Below are 20,422 nucleotides of genomic sequence, written 5' to 3' on the forward strand. Positions count from 1 at the left end.
TTAAAAGTTAAAATTTTTTTTTTACTTTTTCTTTTTGTCTCTTATCTCAGTCTTTTAATCTTACCCTCTCTTTATTTCGCTATCTCCATCTTATTTTGTAGTACACTTATTAATCTTATCTGACTCTTCCTCGTCCTTAGTCTGCGTGGTTTGTGAATAAGCTTCACTTCCTGGTTCTCACAGCATGGCTTGCCTCAAGCTGAGTGGTGGAGGGGACAGTGAGATCCTTTCCTCCTCTCCCAGCTCAGAGAAGCCTGGGAAAGACCACTGCACTTCTTGCAGGTCTCAATCAAAGCAAGTTGGTGCCCAGATGCCCGCGAAAGGTTTGTGAGTTAGTTACTTACAATTGGCAGGCAACATATGTTCGCCGCTCACAGCAATTTCCGGCGCATCATTAGGGGACATAGGGTTAAGGTTTATACACGTTACAGCCCTCTGCTTTTCCTTATGAAGTGTCAAATCAAAGATTCCAGTGCGAGAATAACTCAAGTGACTAGCTGCCTTATCCACCAAGACACTTGACATCTGCCCATTCACGCACCCACCCTCTTCCATACTAGTAAGTTCACAGTCAGATCCTACTTGAATTTAACCATTGACTGAATATACCTGCCACTTCTCCACTTTCTCTGTGGATAGCTCCTGCTACCACGTAAAGGGAAATTCGTAACTGGTTTTGTGTCTGGAATACTACAGAACCTGAGCTGAGCAGGTGGAAACCGCCCTCCACTCAATATGTAGCGGTTGCTGTTGCTTTACAGGTCCTCCAGGACACTGCTCAGTTAGAGACATCCATTGTAATATGCTGTGACTGCTTCACCTGCACTGTGCTAACTGAGCACCACGCTAACTGAACTCCTTCTGCTTCACCGACGGTAAACCCAAAAAACACTAACCTCTTCCAATACCTCAACCAGACATCATTTCCCAGTTTGTTATTGTCAAAGTAAAAGACCATGCCTGCTCTGGGAACACTAAAGAATGGAATTATAAGGTAGACAGTGCCGCAAAGCCACTGTAATGTCTACTTGGGTTTGGACCCCTCCAGACCAACCCGCCCCCGTGAATGGTGCAACCACACAGTGCCACCTTGTTACCCTGATCTGAAGTCACTTCAGTCCTCCAATCCAGGCATCCCTGAACTCATAGCACATGTCAGGAATGGCGACCCTTTTCTAATCCCCAGTTTAAGGTGATCGACGACGTTATCTTTACTCAGCCATTCCCAAATGCCCCGCTCATATGGTCCCTTCACCGCAAAATTACTCGAGCTGTCCACGACCTACCAAAGGGGGGACAACCGTCAACTGTCCGCTCTAACCACCCTTGACCAGGTCCTGTGTGTATAGGTTGGTGGCCTATTGTGATTTGGACAAGGAGATGTAAATTCGCAAGTTTCTCTTAAGAGTTACAATAATAATTTCATACGTTGAGAAGGCAACATTTATTTTTGACCTCTTCGTAGATCAGTTCAAAACCACTGGATTCAGTTGTTTGTGCTATTATCATAGAATCATAGAAAGGTTACAGCACGGAAGGAGGCCATTCGGCCCATCGAGTCCATGCCGGCTCTATGCATGAGCAATCCAGCTGGTCCTACTCCCCCGTTGCATCCCCTTAGCCCTGCAAATTTTTTCCTTTCACGTACTTATCCAGTTCCCTTTTGAAGGCCATGATTGAATCTGCCTCCACCACCCCCTCAGGCAGTGCATTCTAGATCCTAACCATTTGCTGTGTAAAAAAGTTTTTCCTCATGTCACCTTTGGATCCTTTGCCAATTACCTTAAATCTACGTCCTCTGGTTCTTGACCCTTCTGCCAATGGGAACAGTTTCTCTCTATCTACTTTGTCTAGACTCTTCATGATTTAAAAAAAAATTTGTTCATGGGATGTGGGCGTCGCTGGCGAGACCAGCATTTATTGCCCATCCCTAATGGGATTTGAATACCTCTATCAAATCTTTACAAGTTGTCTTTACTTTCAAAGTTATTGATTTTGCCTAGTTCTAAAAATTTAAAGGGTAAGTTTCAGAGCAAACAAATCAGGCTTAACCCATTGATGATTTTAATCGATGCAGAGTGAAAGGGTTCTTAGCAACTGAATCTCAAAGGGAACGGGTAATAGCTTTTGTACAATTTTATCCTTTGGTTTTGATTCAGAAACTTCTACAACCAAAATTAGAGTAGAAAATAACTGTATGGGTCAGAGTTACCAGAGAAAATTTGTAGCCACAATCTCAATGATGTTGGGATATGTGTGACCAAATTAGTTGCATTTTAAACAGTTGAGAAAACAGAAAGTAACTAGTATTTTTAAGTGTGGATTTTAATAAAAAATCTTTATCAATCAGCAAATGAGCTTACCTCTTCAGATCGTGGTGGCATGTCTGTCAATGCTTCTTGTGCTGCTTCATCTGTTTAATGAGACGAAAGGACAGGCAGCATAATTGAGGTCAACAATATTCTGTCACTGCAACAATATTTCCCCCCAAAGAAGCCAGATTATATATATTTAAAAATATTATAAATAGCTATAAAAGACAGAGAAAATCTTCAGAACAAACACAGAAAACCCATGTGATATGATTTCTTTTAAATTGTTGAACCGATAATTAACAAAGGCCAAGAATTTCCTTGGCACTGTATCCACTCCACCATTGCAACTTAGTCAGAAGTGTGTATCGGAAATCCTGTTAAGGTGTAAACAGAGTTTCTGGCGCACTTCAGCGAAGCTACGGCACGTGGAGCAGGAGCACCTCCAAGGAAATTCTGGGCCAAGATCACAAGTGCGTTGCAGACAACATCACCAATGGAATATAAATCATAATTCTGCAGACCCACTTCATACCATATTTTAAAACACTAGGTAAAATTAACTATTGGTAAAAAGGAGGTATTGACTAAGGCACTTTGTTACTCTGTGGATTTGTTACAGTGCAGCTATATACCGTCCAAGTGTCAATTGTGTTACAGTTGTATGATATGGGGTTAGAGAAATTATGACACATAGAACTTACAGCACAGAAACAGGCCATTCGGCCCAAATGGTCCATGCTGGTGTTTATGCTCCACACGAGCCTCCTCCCACCCTACTTAAACTAACCCTATCAGCATATCCTTCTAGTCCTTTCTCCCTCATGTACTTGTCTAGCTTCCCCTTAAATGCATCTATGCTATTCACCTCAACCAATCCATGTTCCACATTCTAACTACAGTTTGGGTAAAGAAGTTTCTCCTGAATTCCTTATTAGATTTATTTGTGACTATCTTATAATTATGACCTCCAGTTTTGGACTCCCCAACAAGCGGAAACATCGGTCCAGAATTTACTGTGAAAGTGACGGTGCGGAAAACAGCGTTCACCGTTATTTATGCGCAAATCGGACAGCAATTTCCACTGAGCGCATACGTTCAGTTAAACGAGTCAATCCGGAAGTTGCTGTCTGAGATGCCCTGCCCCTCCCTCAGCTTCGCAAATACGAAAATCTCACTGTCTGACTGACCATTTAAATACATCGAACAGCGTGAAGTTCCTGTACTTACGTGGTACACACGGACTAAACTCGCCACAAAAAGTTAGGGCTTGTCCATTCCAGTCTAAGTACCCATTTAACAATGCGATAAGTCTTAATTACTGCCAAACAATCTCTCTGGCACTGAAAATTAACTTTTACAAGTGCGGAGTCTCATTCCTTCAGCTTTTAATTATTGGAGATTTTAAAAGAAATCGCTTTTTTTTAAATTTACTTTTACTTTGTGTCTTTTATCTCTCTTCCCTTAATTTAATCTTTCTTTCCCTCTCTTTATTTCTCTTTCCGTACTTGATTTGACGTTGAATTCACTATTCTAACTGGTTCAGACTCTGCACGGTTCATAAACGATTTTTCAATCTGATTGATTAAGGAGATACACAGGTGCTTGCCCTGTTCACACAGGTCCCAGATACCCTGTAGAGGGCGGGTGACGTTTGTTTGCCGTTTACAGTAAATTCTGGCTCATCCTCTCTACCTCTAACCTATCGACCTTTATTAGGCCACCCCTCAGCCTTCTCTTTTCTAGAGAAAAGATCCCCAGCCTGTTCAATCTTTCCTGATAGTTATAACCTCTCAGTTCTGGTATCATCCTAGTAAATCATTTTTGCACCTTCTCCAGTGCCTCTATTTCCTTTTTATAATATGGAGCCCAGGACAGTTCACGGTACTCCAAGTGTGGTCTAACCAAGGCTCTATACAAGTTTAACACAACTTCCCTGCTTTTCAATTCTGCTCTTCTAGAAATGAATGCCAATGCTTTGTTTGCATTTTTATGGCCTTGTTAAGCTGTGTTGCTTCTTTTGATGATTTTTGAATCTGTACCCCTAGATCCTTTTGATACTCTACCCCATTTAGACTCTTATTTTCCAAAAAGAGTATGTGGCCTCCTTAATCCCCTACCAAAATGCACCACCGTGAATTTATCTATATTAAAATTCCAATATGTCATTTACATGCCCATTCTGCAAGTTTATTGATGTCTTCCTGTATTTTGAAGCAGTCTTCCTCAGTATTAACTATACACCCCGATTCGGTGTCAGCTGCAAATTTTGAAATAGTACTCCAGAGTCCAAATCATTTATGGAAATGGTGAACAACAGTGGTCCCAACAACGATCCCTGTGGAACTCCACTTCCCATCTTCCACCAGTCTCAGCGCATAACTTTAACCCCTACTCTCTGTTTTCTGTTTTGTAACCAGCTTGCTATCCATTCTGACAAAAGGTCATCAACCCGAAACATTAATTCTGTTTCTCGCTCCACAGATGCTGCCTGGCCTTCTGCATATTTCCAGCATTTTCTGTTTTTATTTCAGGTTTCCAGCATCCACAGTATTTTGCTTTTGCTATCCATTCTGCTACTTGTCCCCTGATTCCATGCGCTCTGACCTTAGTCCTGAGTCTACTATGTGGTACCTTTTGAAAGTCCATGTCTATTACATCTTTGAGTAAAGATTCCATTATCTTTCCTACTTCCAAAGTTAAGCTACCAGATCTATAGTTCCCTGGATATGTTCTGTCTCCCTTTTTAAATCTAGGAATAACATTAGCTGTCTGTCAGTCTTCTGGCACTATTCTCTTTTCTATTGTATACATACTATGTGTAAGAGTGCCTCTGCTATCTCTTCCCTTGCTTCTTTTAATATGCGTGGATGCAAACCAGGGGTTTTATCCTCTCCAAGTTTGACTAGTTTATTAATTATCTCCCTCCCCCTTTCTATCTTAAATGTCTTGATATCCTTTTTCATCTCTTCTAATGTCACATCCACCATTTGTCTCAGTATGTAACAGGAAGACTAAGTAATTATTCAATATTTCTGCCAATTTGCTTTTATTGAGTTTATCTTGTGCATCCCTTAGTGGTTCTATCCCTAGCCTAACTTTTCCTTTGTTATTGATGTGTCAGCAGAATACTTTACAATTTATATTTATATTCCTTGATAATTTAATTTCATAGTTCCTTTTTGCCTTCCTAATTGCTTTTTTTTAAAACTTCTTCGCTAACCTCTTCGTATTCCATGTTGTCATCCCCTCCTTTATTGTCTATGTACTTAGTGTATGCCTTTTTCTTTAGTTTCAATTTTGCCCGTAGTTCTTTATTCATCTTTAGTGTTTTATTTTTGGCTGGTTAAAACTAGCCAAAAGTTAATTTTTAAAGAAAAAAAACTATCCCAGTATACATAATCTGATATGTAATACTCATTATTATCAATTACTATGTAGAGTATTTTTTAAAGCATCTTTACAATTTCGTACCGTTGGTGTTAAATGTAAGTGAACCATTTCCTACATTATTTAGTACAGTAGCCATATAAATGTTAGATTTATATGTTATAAATGTTAGCTCACCACCACCTTCTCAAGGGCAATTAGGGATGGGCAATAAATGCTGGCCTTGCCAGCGATGCCCACATCCCATGAAGTAATAAAAAAAATATATATTGAATGGAAATAAAGTATTGGAACGACATCAAATAGCGAGTGGCACTATCAGGATTCCCCTTTAAAAATCCAATTAAAAAAAGTAAAATAATTATTGCTGCAGTGGGGCATCTCCCAGAGTGCCCAGTTTGTTAGATTTTTTCCTCACCCTTCAGCTCGAAAATGTTTTGCACCGCAAATTGCTGGAAGTGCGAGCTGATAACAGGAAATAGGGTGAATTAGAGTCAAATTATTGAAAGGGAAATAAAGAAAGGAAAAGAAAGATTGGATTAAGAGAAAGAGAAAAAGGAAAAGTAAGAAAAAAATTAAAATAATAAAAATTTAAAATGTTTTAAATCTCTAAGAAGAATTTACTACAAGCAGGAATGAGACTGAGCAGTTTAATTTGTTTTCTTTCTGGGCCAGATAGGTTGAGTGGCATTGCAGGAACATAAATTTTGTCATCAAAAGGGTCCTTACATCATTAAGTACCAGCCCTATCTTTCTACGGTGAGTCTAATTGGTTGTAACAGCACAAATGCAGCAATTTCTTGAAACTCATGGGGAGGTTGATGGCGAGCTCCCGTTTTTTGCGAGACTAACAGCGGAGCGGCACAAATTATCCAGCAATTTGTGGCGATTTGCAACTCATGGCATATTTCTTCCTCGCCACAAATTGTTGGGTTATTTACACACTGATAACGGCATGTGCATTAAACTCGCCGTTATTTTCCCAGCAAATTCTGAGCCATTATGTTTTAAAAGAATAACCAATAGTAACATAGCTCTCATACATTTCCATTTAATCTGCAAGCTTTTTGAAACTTTCAGAGAGAGAGAAATTGGCCTCAGCAAGAAGTGTATGCTTTGGGCTACAAAACAGTTCCAATTACTTTTGTCTTGTACACTTACAGTTCTTCAGTTGGTATTCAATGGCTGCTTTAAGATTAAAAGCTTCAATCAATGCAGTTTCATGGAGCACTAATGTGTTTCCAACACTTCTCACATCAATCCCTTCAGTTGTCATGCCAACACTGAGCTCTGAAAAAGAACAAATGATAACAAAAACTAATTCAACAATTATCAAGAGGTTTCATTCTAGGACCATCGTGTCTAAACCAGAGCCATTAAGAATCTAGCAACACAAAACTATGAAGTGTTTAAAACAAGATTTTATTTAACCCACAGGAGAATCTTAATGCAGTTATCCCATGGTAATAAGATAGGAAAACAAACATCCTTTTAAAAGCTGTCACCTTAAAACATGATTGAAAAATTAAAGTCCATATATATTCAGTTACAGCCAGAACAACACTTAGCATTTGTACAGCATTTCTTATGTGCAGGAAGATGTCTCAGGATTCTTAACAAGAAAGAAAACAATGCAGTGAACATCGAGCATGGGGAAGGAGGGGAATAAAAACAAAGGCTAGGGTGGGAGCTGAAGGCTTGATCGAAAGGAAAATTTTGAAATCAAAAGGGTGCAACAGCAAGACAGAGGGACCTGGATAGAGAGTTGGACCATAGTGGTTGATGTACCGGGATACGTGGATCAAATACAGCTTAGAGGATGAGGGTGTGAGACTTAGTGTGGGTGAGATTGAGGGCTGAAGCATTTTGGTTGAGTTGAAGCTTGTGGAGGGTTTTGGTAAGGTGGCTAGCTAGAAAGATGTTAGAAGTGAAGCCTCAAGGCGATGAAGGCATGGACTGACGTTTTAATAAGTTTTGAGATTGGGGCACAGACAGGCAATGTTGAGGAGGTGGGAAAGAAAAAAATAATGGAGCAGTTTTGGGTAAGGAATCTGAGATCAGGGTCAAGCAGGATGCCAAGATTCCACACCTCTTGACTCAGCTTGAGATGATAGCCAGGGAGGTTCATGGAATCAAGGCCAGAGACACGGAGCTGAATTGACAAATTCAGCTACAAAAAGATACAGCACATGTATGGAAGCAGATTCTATATTTCCAGAGAATGTCATCAAGAGGTAGCAGTTGGAGAGGGAAGAGGAGGTGGGGGCGGGCATGATATACCAGAAGTGACTGTGCAAGTAGAGGAGGAGAAGCCATTTGAAGCAATGAAGCAAAAGCAAAACCAGGAGCTAGCTGCTTCAGAATTGGGAACAATATTTGTGTGTATTTAATACATTAAAAGATGAACTTTGGTACTGACACTTTAGAACATTTATTTCATTGTGTCAGTTAGGCTACTGTAATATTGCAGCTACTGGTCTCACATCAGCATTTGTGGAATGTAATGCACTGTCAGCAGCCCAGAATTACACCACTGATTGTGGATTGCACTAAGGAGCTTTGTTCATGTGTTTGGATGCATGTTGGGAGCTCTGCTTCCAGGATGATTGGAATGCATTGCCTGAAATTGTGGTGGAAGCAGATTCAATAGTAATTTTCAAAAGGGAATTGGATACACACTGGAAAAGGAAAAAATTGCAGGGCTATGGGGAAAGAACGGGACTAATTGGATAGCTTTTTCAAAGAGCTGGCACAGGCACAACGGGCCGAATTGCTTCCTTCTGTGCTGTATGATTCTATGATTTATTTTTAACATTAGAAGAGTGTAGGTAGGATAATCTACTACATTAAAAACATTGAAAAGTAAATTTATGAAGTGCCCAAGGAGTACAATGGGAGAAGGGAGGTGGGGAAGAATGGCTTTGCACTGGGCTGTGGTTATACTGCACCCACTTGTAAACTCAAACTGGCCCGAGATGGCTTCCAGGATGGGTGCTTGACAGTTCTTGACTAGTGGGTTCAGAAGGCAATGTGGACCCAAAACTGTTGTGCATTATGGTTGAAGTGGTTATATAAGTGTACTCTTAATTAACTAACCCTGAAATTAATTGTAACAGAAGTATGTGAATTTCAAAATTGTACAGCAAGTCCTCCTTAACTGATAATGGTAAAATAATCCTAGCAAAAATCTAAACAAGTCAAATAAATTGAAAGGACTGGTGTGCAAGTGAACTGCACACCACTGTTCCCTTTTCTATTGAATTTTAATGTATTAGTGCCTCTGCTATTTCTTCCCGAGCTTCCTTTAGTGTGGAATCCATCCAGATCAGGGGTTTTATCCTCTCTAAGTTTATCAATTATCTCCCCCTTTTCTACCTTAAACGTCTTGATATCTTTTTTGATCTCTTCTTCTGTCACGTCCACCAAGTTAGTCTCCCTAATAAATACCGAGGCAAAGTAACTATTCAATATTTCTGCCATTTCACTGTCATTACCTGTGAGTTTATCTTCCTCATCCCTTAGTGGCCCTATCCTTATCTTAATTTTTGTCATTTATGTGTCTATAGAATACTTTACTATTTCTCTTTATATTCTTTGATAATTTAATTTTGCAGTTCCACTTTGCTTTCCTAATTGTTTGTTGACTTCTTTCCTAACCTCTTCATATTTCCTTTTGTCATCCTCTCCCTTATTTTCTATGAATTAGTGTATGTTTTTTTCTTTAGTTTCAATTGCACCTTTATTTCTTTATTCATCCATGATGTTTCATTATTGGGTAGTTTGTTCTTGATTTTTTAGCAGAATATATTTCTCCAGCACTCTCTTGATTACCTTTTAAAATATTTCCCACTGCTGTTCTAACTCTTTGTTAACTTTTTTTTCCAGTTTATCTTCCCTAATTAAATTTGCATCCCTTAAAATTAGCTTTATTCCAATCTATTACTTTTGTCTTAGGCTTACTTATGTCTTTCTCAATCAATATTATGTTGTGATCGCTATTGCCCAGATTTTCCCCTAGGCTTACTTCTCTTCTCTGCTCTGGTTCATTTCCCATTACTAGATCCAACAGTGATTCTTCTCTTGTTGGGCTGCATACGTACTGGATAAGAGAGAAGTCCTCAACACACTCTAAAAACTCCATTCCCTTTTCCCCTTTTACTACCTCTTCTTGCCAGTTTATTTGGGGGTAATTGAAATCTCCCATGATTATTATTCTATGTCTTTTACTCATTTCATACATTTGCCTACATATTTCTCCCTCCACTTTCCTTCCACTATTAAGTGATCTAGAGTATACTGCTATTAATGTGATTGATTCCTTCTAATCCTTTATCTCAATCCATGTGGATTCTGTCTCTATCTTAATGTTAGTTATGTCCCTATTTTCTATTGCCTTTATGTTATCTCTAATTAGTACAGCTACCCCACCCCCTTTCCTTCCCTATCCTTTCTAAATACATGATATCCTGCAATATTTAACTGCCAATCCTGTTCTTTATGTAGCCATGTTTCAGTTATCCCTACTACATCTGGTTCCTCTATGAATTATTGCCTCCAGTTCCTCCATTTTGTTTTGGATGCTGTGCACAGTGCTGTACAGGCAATTTAATTTGTTTTCATCGTTCCTCTTGCTTTATTTTTTAAGTTATTTTATACTTATATCCTATAACTTTATCTGTTCTCTGGCTGTTTATGTTACCCTTATTCCTTACCTTGGTCTGACCTTTACTCTCATCTCCTATTTCTTTTATCTTTAGACTTCTGTTATTTCCACCAGATCTCTCACCCCGTCTTACTAGTTTAAAGTCTTGTCCACAGCCCTTTTTATCCTTTCTCCTAGGACCTTGGTCCCATTCCAGTCCAGGTGGAGCCCATCCCAGCGGTATAGCCCCTTGATCTCCCAGTATTTGTGCCAGTACTTGTCTCATGTAATGGAACCCCTCCTTCCCTTATTGAAACATATAAGATTGTGAAGGGTCTTGATCGGGTGGATGCAGTAAGGATGTTCCCAAAGATGGGTGAAACTAGAACTAGGGGGCATAATCTTAGAATAAGGGGCTGCTCTTTCAAAACTGAGATGAGGAGAAACTTCTTCACTCAGAGGGTGGTCGGTCTGTGGAATTTGCTGCCCCAGGAAGCTGTGGAAGCTACATCATTAGATAAATTTAAAACAGAAATAGACAGTTTCCTAGAAGTAAAGGGAATTAGGGGTTATGGGGAGCGGGCAGGAAATTGGACATGAAGCTGAGTTCGGATCGGTCAATGCCCTGTGGGTGGCGGAGAGGGCCCAGGGGCTATGTGGCTGGGTCCTGCTCCGACTTCTTGTGTTCTTTAGATTTGTGGTTGGGATCAGATCAGCCATGATCTTATTGAATGGCGGAGCAGGCTCGAGGGGCCGATTGGCCTACTCCTGCTCCAATTTCTTATGTTCTTATGTTCCCGCTTTCAGCTACGCACTTAATTTCCTGATCAGTCTATTTCTATGCCAATTAGCACGTGGCTCAGGTAGCAATCCCGAGATTACCACCTGAGGAGTCCTACTTTTTAATTTATAAATTGTAGCGATCATATCACTTTTAAATAAAGATTAAATTGGACAAAAAAACTTGCCTGGATGTTCCCTGATTCCACGCTCTATTATTTCTGCAATGTACTTCAAAGCAGGTGCATACTGTTTCATGCTGTAATAACAAAGGGCGATGTTGTAGGTCAAATCTGAAAGAGAACACAAGTGATCTGTCAAATTGTGACATATTTAAATAATTTCAGGGTATATTCCAAATAAAGTTGCAAATACAGATGTCAGGTATTCAAAATCATAAATGTCTAGACAGAGTAGATACTGATAAACTGTTCCCATTGGCAGAAGGGTCAAGAACCAGAGGACAAAGTGATTGGCCAAAGAACCAAAGATGACATGAGGAAAAACTTTTTTACACAGCCAGTGGTTAGGATCTAGAATGCATTGCCTGAGGAGGTGGTGGAGGCAGATTCAATCATGGCCTTAAAAAGGGAACTGGATAAGTACTTGAAAGGAAAAAATGTGCAGGGCTATGGGGATAGGGCGGGGAAGTGGGACAAGCTGGATCACTCGTGTATAGAGCCAGCGCAGACTCGATGGGCCGAATGGCCTCCTTCTGTGTTGTAACCTTTCTATGATTCTATGAAGTGATTTTATTAGTCCTAGAAATAAACTACTGATAATAAATAAATATATACTAGAAACGCCAGTATAGGCTGTGTGTCGGGGCTGTAATATGTGGGAGTTTGTGGACAGCAAGAGTGTCCCGGATTGCCGCATCGGCAGTGAACGTCTCTGACTTGAGTCACTCCGGTTCAGAGTCTTTGAGCCGAATTGTGACTTAGACACTCCAACACATAAGGGAGGGGGAGGAGTTTTCTCCAGAGTACAGTCACACCTCAGAAGAAAGCACAGGTGCAGGAAGGGGAGAGTGTGACTGTTAGTCAGCAGGATAGTGGGAACCTAGGAGAGGTAGAGAAGCAGGTCCCACAGACACTGGTCCTATCCAACAGGTACAAGGTACTGGATACCTGTGAGGATAAGGATGAAGAGTGCAGGGAGCATGCCCAGAATGATAACCATGGCTCCGCGGAGCACGAGGCAATCCAAGGGGGTGGGGGGGGAAGGATCAGAATAGAAAGGTTGTAGCCACAGGGGACTCTATTATCAGGGGGATAGATAGCATCCTCTGCAGTCGCAACCAAGGGTCTAGGAGGGTTTGTTGCCAATCTGTTGCAAGGGTAAAGGACATCTCAGAGCAACTGGAGAGGAATCTGGAAAGGGAGGGGGAGAATCCAGTTATGGTGGTCCATGTCGGCACCAATGACATAAGGAAGAACAAGGAGGAGGTCTTGCTAAGGGAATTCAGAAGCTAGGAACTTAATTAAAAAGCAGGGCGTCACAGTTGGTAATCTCAGGATTACTACCTGAGCCATGACGAATTGGCATAGGGATAGGCAGATGAGAAAGGTGAAAGAGTGGTGTGGGAACGAGGCGTTCCTGCACCTGTGCTTTCCTCTGAGGTGTGACTGTACTCTGGAGAAAACTACCTAGATATTCCTCCCCCTCCCTTATGTGTTGGAGTGTCTAACTCGCACTCCAGCTCAAACACTCTGAGCCGGAGTGACTCAAGTCAGAGATATTCACTGCTGATGTGGCAATCCGGGACATTCTTGCTGTCCACAAACTCCCACATACTACAGTCCCAACACACAGCCTGAACTGGCATTTCTAGTTTTTATTTATTATCAGTAGGTTATTTCATGGGACACTGGCACTAGTACAGGGACAGGAAGGAGTTGTACCACTGGGACGGGCTCCACCTGAACTGGAAAGGGACCAGAGTCCTAGCGAAAAGAATAAATAGGACGGAGAACAAGGCTTTAAACTATCAAGATGGGAGGAAGGATCTAGTAGCAATGACAAAAGCTGGAGAGGAGTGTAAAGGTCAGGCAAGGGTAAGGACGAAAGATAACAAACAGTCAAGGAACAAATATAGTTATAAAACAGAAGCATAAATATAAAGTAAAAGGAACAACTATTAAAGACAAATTAAACAGCCTGTATAGCAATGTGCACAGTGTCCAAAATAAAACAGGGAACTGGAGGCAATAACCAAAGCGAGGAACCAGATGTAGTGGGAATAACTGAAACTTGGCTACATAAAGAACAGGACTGGTGACTAAATATTGCAGGTTATAACAGAAAGGACAGGGAAGGAAGAAGGGGGGGGGTGGAGTAGCTGTACTAATTAGAGATAACATAATGGCAGTAGAAAAAAGGGACATAACTAACAAAAGGATGAAAACAGAATTCATATGGATTGAAATAAAAGATAAGAAGGGATTGATCACGCTAATAGGGCTATACTACAGACCACCTAATAGTGGAAAGGAGGTGGAGGAAGAAATATGTAAGGAAATACGTGAAATAAGTAAAGGACATAGAATAACAATCATGGGAGATTTTAACTATCCCCAAATAAGCTGGCAAGGAGAAGGTAAAGGGGTACAGGGAATGGAGTTTTTACAGTGTGTACAGGACTCCTTTCTTACCCAGTACGTAAAAAGCGCAACAAGAGTGGAAGCGCTGCTGGATCTAGTAATGGGAAATGAACCAGAGCAGATAAAAGAAATAATCACAGGGGAACCTCTAGGCAACAGCGATCACAAAATAATAAGGTTTAAGTTAAAGATTGAGAAGGTCATAAGTAAGACAAAGACCAAAGTAATAAATTGGAAAAAAGCTGATTTTAAGGGGATGGGAATGGAACTAGGGAAAATAAACTGGAAAAATTTACTGACAAACAAAGAAATCGAGCAGCAGTGGGAAACATTTAAAATGGTGACCAAGAGGGTCCTGGAGAAATATATCCCCCTAATAACAAGAACAAACTAGCCAGTAGTGATACACCATGGATGAGTAAAGAAATAAGGGTAAAATTGAAACTAAAGAAAAAGGCATACACTAATTATATAGACAACAAAGGAGAGGATGACAAAAGGGAATATGAAAAGGTTAGGAAAGAAGTCAAAAAAAGCAATTAGGAAGGCAAAGAGAAACTACAAAACTACTTAAATTATCAAGGAATATAAAAAGAAATATTCTACCGACAAAAGAGAAATCAGGATAGGGAAACCGCCACTAAGGGATAGACACTATAAGCTCACAAGTAATGAGAACAAAATGGCAGAAATATTAAATAATTACTTTGCCTCAGTATTTACCAGGGAGACTAGCATGGTGGGCATGACATTAGAAGAAGAGGTCAAAAAAGGTATAAAGAGATCTAAGATAGAAAGGAGGGAGATAATTCATAAACTAATCAAACTTAGAGAGGATTAAACCCCTGGTCCGGATGGACTGCATCTACGCATTTTAAAAGAAGTTAGGGAAGAGATAGCAGAGGCACTATTACATTAAAAATTCATTAGAAAAGGCAATGGTGCCAGAGGACTGGCGGACAGCTAATGTGATTCCTATATTTGAAAAAGGAGATAGAACAAGTCCGGGGAACTATAGACCTTAAGTAGCTTAACGCCAGTGGTAGGAAAGAAAATGGAATCCTTACTCAAAGACAGAATAGAATACATCTAGAAACCAAAATTATAATAAAGAATAGTCAGCATGGATTTCTAACCAATCTTATTGAATTCCTTGAAGAAGTAACAGAAAGGGTAGACAAGGGTAAAAAATGTAGTAGATGTAATATATTTGGATTTTCAAAAGGCCTTCGATAAGGTAGTAGACTCATGACTATGGTCAGAGCATGTGGAGTCAGGGAGCAAGTAACAGAATGGATAACAAGTTGACGACAAAACAGAAAACAGAGAGTAGGGGTTAAAGGTAGTTACTCAGACTGGCAAAAGGTAGGAAGTGGTGTTCCACAAGGATCGGTGCTGGACCACTGTTGTTCACCATTTACATAAACGATTTGGACTCGAGACTCGGAAGTACAATTTCAAAATTTGTGGACACCACCAAATTTGGGGGTATAGTTAATACTGAGGAAGACTGTGACAAAATACAGGAAGACATTAATAAACTTGCAGAATGGGCATGTAATTGGCAAATGAATTTCAATATAGAGAAGTATGAGGTGGTACATTTTGGTAGGAAGAATAAGGAGGCCACATGCCCCTTGGAAAATAAGACTCTAATCGGGGTAGAGGAGCAAAGGGATCTGGGGGTACAGATATACAAATCACTAAAAGAAGCGATGCAGGTTAATAAGGCCATAAAAAAGTATACAAAGCATTGGGGTTCATTTCTAGAGGGATAGAATTGAAAAGCAGTGAAGTTATGTTAAACTTGTATAGAACCTTGGTTAGACCACACTTTCAATGCCATGAACTGTCCTGGTCTCCATATTATAAAAAGGTTATAGAGGCACTGGAGAAGATGCAAAAAAGATTTACAAGGATGATACCAGAGCTGAGCGGTTATACCTATCAGGAAAGATTGAACAGGCTGGGGCTCTTTTCTAATGTGGAACTCGCTACAAGGAGTAGTTGAGGTGACTAACATAGATGCATTTAAGGGGAAACTAGATAAACACGAGGGAGAAAGGAATAGAAAGCAATATGTTGATGGGGTTAGATGAAGAAGGGTGGGGGGAGGCTCGAATGGCTTGTTTCTGTGCTGTACATTCTATGTAATTTTATGTAACATGCTGCATGCTTTAAACATTGTAGTTATTCACATTCAATACTACTAAAAACTAAATATGATCTTCAGTGATTCTACACTCAAGAATTCTGTAAAAGTAAATGGATGGTTACTTAAACAGTTTCGGTACCAGATTAACTTTGAGTGAATGTCATATTCTATGGGCTATGCATTTCCATAATTTTAGTTTGTAATAATCAGAATAGTTGCACTTTGCAAGGTATGCACAGCAATCAAAAATAATTTTCTTTATTTTGTTGTAAAGTTTGAACAGAAAATATCTAAACAAAAATCATTCCATTACCTGAATTCAAAATATTGTCCAAGAGTAATTAGTGGAGGGAGAAACAGGAAAATGGTTTTAGTTTTTGCGTTGTTAGTGTTCATCTGTCCATTTATATATTTAAAAAATTGGGGCCAAAATTCCTCAGCCCCAACAGCGCTCTCGTGGTACAAGTCGGAAACAAGAGGCCCAACAAGGGCAGGATTTCTGGCAGGACTCAAGGGGTTTTGTCAATATATTATAATTCTAGAAGCATTTTGACTTCACACTAGCAGAAATGGAGCTAGGTTGGTTGCCTTGGTGATTTTACGTCACTCAGTTGTAAAAAAACAATTGCATCTTCTCAATGCAACTAGGGATGGACAATAAATAAATGTGACCTTGTCACATCCGAAGAACAAAAAAAAAATTCTCACACACCTTTTTACTCACATTTGTGACCAAAGGAAAGCATTTTGGGATTTCTGATCATTTTGCGAGAGAAGGATCTTGGTATGAAATTTATTAAATGTTACTATTAAGTAAAATTTATCTCAAAAATGGTTGAAAATCATAGAGGGAGGCAGATTGATGCCTACGGGAGAAAAGGAGGATAGGTCTGTTAATGAGTTTTCCTGAAAGTTAATGGGGCCGATTTTTGGATGGCGGAGCAGGTGCGTTGGGGGCTCCTAGAATCGTACAAATTCGGAGCGGGTTCGGCAATTAAAGCCGGCGGGATGATCATTTTCATAGCTCTACAGATAGTTAAAGTATTTGAGATACCTGATTGAGTAGACATTTTGGCAGGTGTGCAATTTTGAAGGATCCTCAGCATGTTTCCTGTGCTGTGGAAAACACTGCCTGTTGCAACAGACGTGTTTCAGCCAGCAGCCAGTGGGAGATGCAAATGATTATTTGACAGGTGGGGAAAATTCTTACTTTTCACCCAAAACTCTGCTGTGCAAACATATTTACCTACTTTGCACACCCCTCAAACTCACACCATCAGGATGGGGGGCGCCACGGCTGCATTCACCACTTCATCCGAGGACGAGCAACATCACCAGCCTCGCCAGGCACGGCGCCCACCTCCGCCACAAAACAGTGCTGCGCCACAGGCACCTGCACAAGAGCATGGAGGGCAACAACAGAGACAACAACGTCGTAGGAGGCACTACCCTTGCAACAGGGTCTACAGACCGAGGCTCAGCTTCCTGGACCTCTCTGAGGAGCAGTGCATACGGAGGCTCAGAGTCAGTCGCCAGGTAGTCGCAGAGATCTGCAGCCTCCTTCATGCCGAGCTGCTCCCGGCTGGGCCGAGCAGCATCTCCTTACCTGTCGCTGTCAAAGTCACCAATGCCCTCAAGTCCTTTGCCACCGGATCATTCCAGGGCGCCACTGGGGACATCGCCGGGGTCTGTCAGTTGTCTGCACACAAGTGCATAAGGCAGGTCACCGCCGGCTTGTTTCCCAGGGCCTCGCACTACATCAACTTCCCCATGGACGACCTCAGCCAAACGGAGAGGGCAGTGGGATTCCACGCTGTGGCTAGCTTCCCACGGGTGCAGTGTGTAATCGACTGCACCCATATAGCAATACGAGCACCTCCACACGAGCCAGGACTGTTCATCAACAGGAAGGGCTATCACTCCATCAACACTCAGCTCGTCTGTGACCACCACCAGAGATTCCTTCATGTGTGCGCCAGATACCCTGGCAGCTGTCACGATTCCTTCATCCTCCGGGAGTCCAACATCCCGTCCCTCTTCCATGCACCGAACACCCTTAAGGGCTGGCTCCTCGGGGTCAAGGGATACCCCCTGCACATATTGCTCATGACACCTTTGAGGAATCCCACCATCAAGCACCAGCGTCAATGTAATGAGAGCCACATCGCTACCAGGTCTACAATTGAGCATGCTATAGGGCTGCTCAAGATGCGCTTCAGGTGCCTTGATCGTTCTGGGGGAGTGCTTCAATACACACCAAACAGAGTGGGACGCATTATAATCATGTGTGTTGTGCCCTGCATAAGAGAGGGGTGCTGCTTGACGAGGCCCCATCCACATCTGCCACCCTCATTGAGGAGGAGGAGGAGGAGGTGATAGACCAACCCATGGGCAGAACAGCGGCTCACCTGGCTGCTCGTGAGGCCAGGGAATCACTGATATGTGAACAGTTCTCCTAACATCAAACAGAGCGAAGAGTCCAGTCTTCACCACCTGGATAGAGCAGCGGCCATACCAGCACCTCCCTCCCCCCCACCCTGCACAAACAGTCCTGCAACTACACATACGCCCACTGTGGAGAGACCCAATGGGTGGCATCAAGTGTGGCCGTTCATGGTGAACCTCATGAAAGGGTTTTACTACTGAAGCCAGTCAAACATGGCCAAGACGTGGCAGTAGTTGTGACAACAATAATATTTAATGTGCGTTTAACAAAAAGCGAATATAAATAAAAAACATGACCATCGTCAAACACCCTTGTGCATCCCCTTCGTGCTTACAGGACCTTCGCCTTTCGCTCATGACTACTTCTACGTGGTGCATCCTCTGTGGCTGCAGCAGAGTTAGTGGCAGGTTGCTCTTGTTCATGCCCTGACCGATTAGATGATTTGGGCCTACGCCCTCTGGGTTTCGGTGCCCGTGAGGGCCCCTCCAAAGACTGCTCCACCTGCACCTGTGCAGGGGCAGACTCAGCCACCTGGAGAGGAGGCAGCATTGCAGGTACTGGATGAGAGGGGAGCAACGGGTGAGTTGTGGGGGCGCTTTGAGTGGCATCCCCACTTCCATGTCCTCTTTCGCCATCATCCCTCCCCTGGGCCAGCCCACATCACTCCTACCACTCTGCTGGACAACAGTTTGGAGGACATGTGTGAAGCCTTGTAAGGCCAGCACTAGTGTATCTCCTGCCTGTTTAAGGCGGCAGAATGTTGTTCACTCCGAGTCCGAACGGCCGTTGTCAGGGCCTGAATGGACTCATTTGTGAGCCGTGCTTGAAGCTCACATTCCCGCACTTACCCGCGGCACTATCTCAGAGATGTCCTCACGTCCCTGTGACAGTATCTCAGAGATTCCCTCACTTACCTGTGCCACCGTTCCACTTGTGCAGGATGGAGTCCTCCATCACAGGCTGTCAGCTGGAGGAGCTCTATTTAAAGGGGCAGTCCTCCAATTGCTGCTCCTGGAGCAAGCACCCAAATAGAACAATTGAGCAGCCCAGGGGAAAGGCTGCTGCTAGATTCGGTGATGCCTCACTCCAGGTGCTACTGGATGGGGTGAGGAGGAGGAGGAGGGATACATTCTACCTGGCGGACGGGAGGAAGTGGCCTGCTTCTACCACCAAGAAGGCCTGGCTCAAGGTGGCAGAGGTGGTCACCAGCAGCAGCAATGTCTCGCGCTCCTGGATCCAGTGCAGGAAGCGCTTCAATGACCTAACTAGGTCAGCCAAAGTGAGTACACTTACTCATTCTCCTAAACTCCGTCTTCCACATCACCGCCCCCACCCCACAACTCATTCTGCACTGCCAACACTACTCTATCACATCACTCTTCACACCCACTCAAAGCTCATCCTCAACTTACCTGTACTTACTCACCACTTCCTCACCTTCCCAGTACTCATCCCACCACTACCACTCAACCCAATCCTCATACAATGTTACGGCTCTGTCTCATACTCATCCTCTGATGCATATCTTTCAAGGTCAGCCTCACCCAAACCAATGCATTCATCGGTTGGTCACGTCACCATCACTCACTCACGCCTCTCTACTTTCTCCCCTTATAGGAAAAGAGCCCAGAATGCACGGGAGAGGGCGAGGACCGGCCACAACATCTAGTCGTCCTCACAGACACGGAGCAGGAGGCTTTGCAACTGTGCCGCACCCTTGAGTGCCTGTCCGTCGGGGACGCCGAGACTGGCACCCGACAAACGGTTGGTGACAGAACTTTAACATTCAGCACACACAATAGCAATTGATGTTAACATCCTTACCATCTTCAGCACCTCAACATCTGTCATCATGCTTAACATTGCCTTTTGTTCTCTTACAGGGCCTTCAGCAACCACCGTGACGGCGGAGGGCGATTCCTCAGAGGACCTGCCGGCCTTTGAGGGGGCACCGTCACATCTGAGCGATCCATCCACCAGCACAGATACACACACCTCGGTGGGTCTCCGTCCTCAGTTAGTTGGGGTTGCACATGGTGAGTCACCACACACATGAGCACGAGCAGACATTGGTGGCAGGGGCAGCAGTGGAGA

General features: G+C 42.4%; 1 protein-coding gene across 3 annotated transcripts in view; it reads right to left on the reverse strand.

Moving 5' to 3' along the window:
• ift70 (intraflagellar transport 70) overlaps positions 1–20,422 on the reverse strand; it is a 155,791-nt gene that overhangs the window by 96,725 nt on the left and 38,644 nt on the right. For all 3 annotated transcript variants that reach the window (XM_068003109.1, XM_068003111.1, XM_068003110.1), the window contains exons 6-8: positions 11,313–11,417; positions 6,864–6,992; positions 2,364–2,413 (exon numbers count right to left, since the gene is read on the reverse strand). In XM_068003109.1, the coding sequence (XP_067859210.1) occupies positions 2,364–2,413; positions 6,864–6,992; positions 11,313–11,417 (284 nt within the window). The remainder of the gene's footprint in view (positions 1–2,363; positions 2,414–6,863; positions 6,993–11,312; positions 11,418–20,422) is intronic.

This window comes from Heptranchias perlo, chromosome 22 (assembly GCF_035084215.1).
Source record: "Heptranchias perlo isolate sHepPer1 chromosome 22, sHepPer1.hap1, whole genome shotgun sequence".
Classification (NCBI taxonomy): domain Eukaryota; kingdom Metazoa; phylum Chordata; class Chondrichthyes; order Hexanchiformes; family Hexanchidae; genus Heptranchias; species Heptranchias perlo.